The following is an 8,364-nucleotide window of genomic DNA, read 5'->3' as shown; positions in this document are numbered from 1 at the left end:
CAAAGCCTACTTGCCACTGACTACACTGGTCAAACAAGTAATTTCTGTTACACGTACTCACATATATGTTAAGTGTTGATATGTAACGAAATCTCAAACCACCCAAGAAGCTTGTTAAAAGAGGCCCTTCGACACTTCTTTACAAGTTATCGATTGTAATCCACGGGAAACCACACAAGCTGTTGATTATCTCTCTTGATAATTAATGAAGAAATCTTTGCCCGGGGTTTATCTGCCTTTATGTCGAAATTTTATTTTCGACATCACATATCCAAAAAAAATTCTTTGCTTCTTATCTCATTTCATTGGCACACTGTACTCACGAAATCCTTGAGGTTCTGAGTACTACCAACTCAGGCTGAAGATTTCAAAAGTCTGGCATATGACTTCGCTTCTAAACCCAAAAGCGAAAGTGCCCAACCTCCATGCCGAAGGTTTTTGCTCTTATCTTCTTAGTACTCACGAACAGTCTGATGTGACTGTTTGGCAACTTGGTCCGATTTTCTAGGTGCTTTATCTGACATGGCGTTTATAACGGCTAGTGGTGCAAGTTTCAAGGAGAGACGTGGCTAGTAATTTGACTAAATCGTTTGGTATTCAAATGAGGATACATATAAAAGGAAATTGGTTTATCATTAACACTTAACGCATTCAAAATTCTCTCAGACGATTTAAGCCCTAATTTCTCTCTATTCTTCAACGCTTTCCAAACCCTAATCAATGGCTACTGCTCAAACTAATACCACCGACGATGCTTCATCTCAGCCAATCATGAAGCTTCAGAGCACTAATTACCAAGTTGAAGATGATGTTTCAGTATATCCAGATGAACTCAAAATGTTAATTGTCGCTCTCAAGCACTCAGGCTTATCAACTGCGATGTTCAACTATTTTGATGTTCCTATGTCCTGGTTGTCAATGGCGGGTTCCGTTGCAACTTATACCAAGGCCATGGATGTCGTTACCTTCAATCTGGTAAAGGACAAGAAGATTCGTCTCACAAAGAATTTTTTCACTCAAATTCTTGAAATCCCTAATTCTCCGCCATTCTACAAGGTTACGACTTACGAATGCTCAGGTCATCCATATGTTCAATGAGATGGGTCATCAACCACCTCTTACCAAGATCAGTGACTTCAAAAAATCAAGTCTTCCCTGTATCTGGAACTTTCTCTTTGGCATTTACCTTAGATGCTTAATTGGTCGAAGTGTAGGGCTTGACAAGGGTCGTATGGAAGTATATGCTATGGTAGCTGGAATATACTATGATCTGAATGTTGATTATGCTTCGCAGATGTGGAAGGAGTATCTTAAAAGCGTAGATAACACAAATATGGTCCAAGGGATATCGTGTGCTCGGTATTGGAGTTTGATCATACGTTATGCTTATGAGAAGGACGGAATTCAAGTTCCAGTTGATGAACCCAAAGCAGAATTCTTGAAGTATCATTTTCCAAAGACAGTTGAAGATGATGCAGAGGTATTTCCAAACATTGCAAGAATTTCGGATGCTATGGTAAAAAATATAGATCCGTCGAATCCTATTTTGGTGGAGTATTTGCAGAAGATTAATCCTTTAGTGGAAACTGGAGTTCTTTTATCTAGAAGTGATGAGGGGTCTTCCAAGAAAACCAAGAAGTTAAAGAAGGAAACTGAAGATATTTGTTCAAAAGAAAGTCCTAAGAAGATCTTAGTTAAATCACCAAAGAAGCATGATGTTGATAAAGATAAAGTTTCAAAGAAAGTGGTCAAGCACATTGAAGTGACTAAAACTGGTTCTTCGAAGGAATTAATATCTTCTGATGATCACTCTCCTTTAGTTGGAAAAGCGCAATTGAATAGGAAAGGAGTTCTTGTTCGAGAAATTCCAGCACCATTTTCTCCATCCTCAAAGAAAAGAAGAGCTGAAGATGTTGCAAAACATATAGTTGATAAGAGAAAGAAGAGAAAGTTGTTCATTCACGAAGAGTCATCAGAAAGTGAGATTGTCCCAGAAACACCTTTGGGATCGAAATCACCAATTAAAACATCTACTCCTACAACAGTTCCACCCGAAGTTGTGGTAACTAAGTCATTTAGTGAGGAGGTTCCAACTTCAGGCATTCTTGCAAACGTATCTGATACGGGTGCAAATGTCAACATGGGTGATGGTGACATAAACTCAGCTACTTTTCAAGGTATAATCACTTCATCTACTGTCGAACCCACTTCTGTCATTAACACTTCACTTCCACCATTTATTTCGAAAGTTCTCACCACCACAACTTCACCCACTTTCAAAAACATCTTACAACATCCCTTCACTACCTTGTTTACATCACAATCCATGGATCCACCAAAGCCTAATTCTGATGATGAAACTGATGGAGGGGGTTTCGGAGGAACATTTGCAGACATAGAATTTGATTATGAGGAAGAAAACATTCCAGATCATATGCTAATGTCTGGAAAACAGTTCAAGATACTTAATCGAAAGCTCAACTCTATTCTTCAATCTCAAGCTGACTCAGGGGCAAAACATTCAGTTTCGGGTATAGAGGTAGATGTAATGCTCAAGGCACAGGAGTTACGTCTTCAAAATAAGATGGATGTCATGGATAAAAACAATGAGCTCAGAGTCAAGGATCAATCTGACTCATTTAATGGCGCAATCAAAGAGCTTAGGATGGTAGCAAAAGAGCGACATGTTCTTTTTGTTCAAGATGTGAAAACTGTCAAGGAGAATGTGAACAGAAAAATAGAAGAATTGAAGCAAGAAATTTTGAAAGAAATTAATGAAATGAATCAAAAAATTTCCTCTTTGGATTCGAAGGTTGATATCATTGCAACAGCTGTAAAGAAATTTGTTGAATCATTTCAATCGCTGGTTCCTAAACTTGATGCGAAAGCTGCTGATGATATTTCAAAGATTGACGAATTGAAGCAATCCATTTTTAAGTCTGGATCATCCTCTATTTTATCTCCTGAGTTTATTACCTAGAAGTTTCAATCTCTTGAAAAGGCAATCCAAAAGGAGTTAGCACCTTTATCTCAGTTTACTACCCTTTTACCAACAAATGCCCCGCCTGTTGTCACAGGGGTGCAAGGAGGAGAAAAGGTGGGTGGAAAAGGAGAAGGGGGTTCTGGGAAATCAAATGATGATGCTAAAGTGGTAGGAAAGGTTTTGACAACACAGATACCCACAACTTTGTTTAAAAAGATTGATTCGGTTATTGCAACAACTGTAACAACAAGACCCATTCAGAAGGGTATTGTTATTGGATCTTCTAGAGCTGGAGGGAGCTCTAGTTTATCATAACAAAAACAACTGAATCTGATAGAGGAAAGGGAAAGGTAATTGTTGTTGAAAAGTCAAAATATGAGAAGAAGGCAGAAATTTAAGCGGAAATGGAAAAGCAAAGACAGATACAAAGTATTCTGAGGCTTCGCGAAAATGATCCACCAACAATGGATAAAGGCGATCCAAAGAAACTTCACAACTACGAAAATATTGAAGCCAGAGTGTCATACAATCAAATGTATGCATTCGAAAAGAAACCAAGAAAAAATTATTCTATCGAAAACACATATATGAATCAGCTTGATTTTCCAATTAATGAAATGATGTTCATCACAACACAATACAAAATCATTGAGAAGTTTAAGAATGAAGATGATTTTCTCCATATGAAATTAAGGTTTCATGTTGTGGTTGGAAAAGATCAGGAGGAGGTATGGTCCCTTCTCAAGATAGTTTGAGTGATAAGCGTGACAAAAGATGTTATGTTCGAAAACATGATCCAAAATTTTCAGTATCATGTGGTAAGGGCGAACAACGTAACATGTGATTTTACTGTAGCTGATTTTCCATTGATGAACTTGAACGATCTTATTCAAGTTGCATTAATTCTTAAGGATATGGATGCTTCAAAACTACAAGGAACAAGCAAGGAAATTTTGAGACTTGGGCTTGGTCACATCAAAATTTTCATAGACAATTACTATGATTGTCTAGCTTTGACCGACATAGAGCTATCCACTGCATTGGGAAAAGAAGTAAAAGTTGTTATGGAAGTGGTGAAATCTCAAGCGGAACTTAAGAAGTTTGTTGATGGAGAAATATCTTTGAAGCCAGTAGGTATGGTCTTTTCGGGAAAAGACATGAAGGGAAAATCAAAGAGATTTTTATTTCAAGATTCAGAAGTTGAAAGGTATACAACAGCTCAGTATACGAACTTTATTGTTCGTATGAACAACTGTAAAAAGAACAATGAAGGAGATAAAGTTGAATTGAAGAAGGTAATGAGCTGGTACGCCGAGATTCGAAGGATGATGCATTTTGCTGCTCAAATTCTCACAAAATGAAAGTTCGACATTGATTACAAAGGGGGAGAATGTAGAGTCAAATATGTTGTAATATGTCGAAGTCTGTGAAATCTGTTTTATTAGTTTTGTAAGCTATTTACTAAGGCACTTTTGTAACGAAGTCTAGTGTCAAGTCCTTAGTATTTTTTGTACTTTCAGTACTCCTATAAATAGGAGTAGTACTCTGGGTTAGATAAGGGTTTTTGCAAGTTCCTCTGTCTAGAATACTCTCTGTACTTTGAAAGTAATATGAGCTGATACCAGATTCTATTTACATCTAGTGTTCAGATTACTTGTTTTACTCTGATTTCATTCATGCACTCGATTATTCACATCTACAGTATGAACTCACCTCGAATGCGTGTTCTTGTTTGGATACGAAGTGGTAGCGGTGATCCTCGGGTTACAACTTGTGTGAGTAGTCGTATCCTATTAATAATTATGCACGATATCGTATTTAAATTAATAAGATATTAATTTAAATAATAAATATAAAATTAAAGTGTTAGACAACACTTAATTATGTAAGAAATACTTACAAAAAGCCTTAGGAATTATTTGAGGGAATTCTAGGCGTTTTCGGTGTGTTTTGGTGTTTTTGGTGTAGGCTTGAAGATTTGAAGATTGTTCTAGGTGTTTTTGAGGAAAACTTGAAGATTTGAAGGTAATATGAATGTTCTCGGATGATACTTGAGAGAAAAATGAGTGTGTCATCGGTTAGGAAAGTGAGAAATGAAGTATGTTTGCGGCTGAATATAAATATATAGGAGGGGTTTTCGGTGTAAGAGGTGGGTCCTTCGCAGGCAGATTTCGGTGTTGAACAAAATCTTCTTTCGATCCGAAGTGGGTGGAACCCCTCACATGTTTTCGGTGGAATAAAGCATTTTTCGGTCTCGCATGGTATTACTTTTAGTGTTTGCGGTCTAAGTGCTTTTGTTCCCAAATACTTAAAACATTTATATAATGAAATAATTTGTAGATATTAAATTATATTTAAACCTTATAAATTTAACCAATTGACAAATTGACTTTTATTTAGCAAGTTTGACTTTTGTTTACTTTTATTGACTTGAAAATAACGGGTTGTTACAAACAGTGTCTTCAACAATAAGTGCATTGTACTCCGCCAGAGTTTTGATTTCCTTTTTGGTATCCGTATGCGCATACATCTCTTGCGTAATCGCATGCCATATAGTGGAGCCATGTTCTTCTATTCCAAGAACATAATCTTCAAAGTGGAGTGCCCAGACTTCATAATCATCTGGAAAGAGAATTGGAATCCTTGTCGTGGATCCAATATTGCTTGAGAGATTGATCGAAAGAGAGTGAGGATCTTCGTTAGCCATATTATCAAGTATTCACTAAAACAAATATAGAACGAGATGTGTAAAACGTGAATCAAGTTCAATGGAAAACCCAAAGATCTAGATCTGGAATCTACAACTGATTGAGATGATTGAGACAACAAGAATAGATCTGAGATAAACGTAAAACCCTAGCAAAACTCGACAGAAGAATAGCGAATTAATTACACTATCTCCTGCTCTGATACCAATTGTGAAAACAATAAATAAGATCAATAGATTCTATATTAAATATGTGAATTAAATACAAGAGACAATGATCAAAAGTATGCCGAATGATTAGATTCAAACAGCTCTAGAAGAGTTCTCAAAGATGGAACTTCTCTGTAAGAGCATACAACGATGTTTAGGGTTTACACATTAGGTTAACCCTAGAATGTTATATGCATGCTATAATTATAAGCTACGCTAGCGAGTAGTTCTGAACCTGGACAAGCCCATTTTGGAATTATTCAAAACGATAAAGCATACATTTGACACAATACTTTCTATACCTAACAGAGACTTTATTTCCTTTCACCAAGTGAATTGAAAGTACTTTTTGTCTATCAGTCATAAACGTGAAATTTGAGTTGGTTATTAAACCTAAATCATCCCCTAAATGACTTAAAAACCATGTCCAGGAATCTAAGGCCTCTGCTTTTACCACAACATATGCCAAGGGATATACACCATTATTACCATCGAAAGCCTCTGAGAGAAATAAAATTAACAACATATAAATATAGGAAGCACCAAAACATAAGGAATGTACAATTTACCACATCAGATAATATTTGACCCGGATATGGTCCTTTCATGAAGGCACCATCAAGACCTAGAAAGTCTCGTTTTCCTTCTACAAATCCCTTCTTCAAAGCACCAAGACAGAAATACACACGCCTGAAGATTCTTGTCTCAATGTCTAAATTGGGTTCACTCTCGACATCAACGATGATAGTGGTGTCTGGGTTACGATTTAGTACCTCCAACAAGTAATCTCGTAATAAGGTGTATTGAGTAGCATAATCACCCCTCACAATTTTTAAAGTTGCTTCTCGTGCCCTAAATGATTTCATCTTAGAATTTTCAACCTTATACTTACGTTGGAGTTGTTCCCTTAAATCGCTAACAAGAATATATGGGTTTGTTTCGACCTGTTGTAGAATATCCTTGGCTAGAAACTTGTAATCACATTGTTTGACTGCCCTTGTTTGAAGACACTGATGTTCCTTGATGTATGTTTTAACACTCCACTTAATGCCACGCTTCCATTTGCTAATATAAACAGTCCATAGGCATTTATTCTCTTCATTGACTATTTCTTGACTGGTCCCACTAGCTCCCATACCACCTAGGGTTGGTATGGTTCCCCTGTACACAACCCTCACCTTGTTTTTGTTACTTTTATCCAACTCCAATTCCCTTCTCGTCTCTATTTCATGTAGTTTCACCAAGTCCTTGAATTCTTTTTTAAGTATTGAAAGTCTGATATATATATATATATATATATATATATATATATATATATATATATATAATGGGTCACTAACTAGGGCATTCTCATTAGCATGTGCCCTTCGTATAGCTTTGATAGTTTTCCTACATTGACCCTCATTTTATTCATCTGATGAAGACTCGGTCAAGAATACATCATTATCAAGCACATCAAGTTCTTCATCTTCTTGTATGGCTTCAGGCGTGGCTGTTGTAGCTGCACCTCCAACCCATTCAACATTGTGGTCAATGCTCATGTGGAAATCATTCATATCAACATCTACATCATGTATCATATTATCTTCGTCCATAAAATAATCCTCATCATCACTGTGGTATCATGTTCACTTTCCATGTCCGTATTGGCTCCAAAACTATCATGTTCACTTTCCATGTCCATTTTAGCTGTAAAAATGTCATGATCAAATTCATTGGTTTGGTTTGTGACACTGTCTTGCCCAAGTACAACTTGGGGTTCAACTTGGGGTTCAATAGTATCATGACAATTCAAAAACAATTGTTTCGATCAAGTAGGATGTTGATCAATTTCAATTATACGCAACTTACATGGATCGGGGGACATTGAGTACGTATGCAGTTTGGTTTTGCCATGCTCCGTGTACACATCTAGCAACTTATGTTGACCAACATATCGAGCCAAATGGCAAACATCATCATCAGAACCCAAAGCAAAAAGACCAAAATCCAAATCACATAAAGGTCTTTGAAAATGATTGTACATCTTCTCCATCACCAGGTGGGGTTCAGCATACCCTAGTTTTTCCATTATATCGTCGATGTCATGCACCGAAAATGTGTCAATATCAAGTAAGTCAACATAATGTCATTTTCCCATGATATACTTTCTTCCTGGAAAATCAGTAAATTTTCCACCATGGTGTAACCTTATGGAAAATACAGTCGGATGCCCAACTGCTTTGAAATGAGAATATTGACATTAACCTTTTATGTGAAAAGAATGGAAAGATTACAAATTCAAAAATCTTGGTTTTAAAACATACCGTATCTGGAATGAACATCAATTTCTTCCATATTTGCATGTATCCTCCAACTTCCCATGCTTGTTGGTCAATGTCGCAGTAGGGTTTTAACGTCAATTAGGGTTTTTGTTGGGATGGTGATTTTCTGGGTTTTCTTATTTGTGCGAATAGCTTGTGAT

At 36.6% G+C, this 8,364-nt stretch overlaps 1 protein-coding gene across 1 annotated transcript; it reads right to left on the bottom strand.

The window, feature by feature from the left end:
• Positions 1–6,156: 6,156 nt before the first annotated feature.
• On the bottom strand, positions 6,157–7,036 carry LOC145131829 (uncharacterized). Its single transcript, XM_079066476.1, has 2 exons — positions 6,517–7,036; positions 6,157–6,401 (listed from the first exon to the last, which is right to left on the bottom strand). The coding sequence occupies exons 1-2, from the start codon at positions 7,034–7,036 to the stop codon at positions 6,157–6,159; spliced, it is 765 nt and encodes a 254-aa protein (XP_078922602.1).
• Between the last annotated feature and the right edge of the window lie 1,328 nt (positions 7,037–8,364).

The sequence above is a fragment of the Lactuca virosa genome, chromosome 8 (genome assembly GCF_052849685.1).
Source record: "Lactuca virosa cultivar CGN04683 chromosome 8, Lactuca_virosa_CGN04683_v6, whole genome shotgun sequence".
In the NCBI taxonomy this organism is placed as follows: Eukaryota; Viridiplantae; Streptophyta; class Magnoliopsida; order Asterales; family Asteraceae; genus Lactuca; species Lactuca virosa.
Note: the sequence above shows the minus strand (reverse complement) of the source record. Positions and strands in the feature narration are given on the sequence as shown.

Bases quoted from the DNA above. Each gene is read 5' to 3' on its own strand.
- LOC145131829 (XM_079066476.1), bottom strand. From the start codon at position 7,036: ATGGGAGCTAGTGGGACCAGTCAAGAAATAGTCAATGAAGAGAATAAA. The intron at 6,402-6,516 runs GTGCCTTCATGA...TATTTCTCTCAG, and splicing joins AGACTTTCTAGGTCTTGATG to AGGCTTTCGATGGTAATAAT.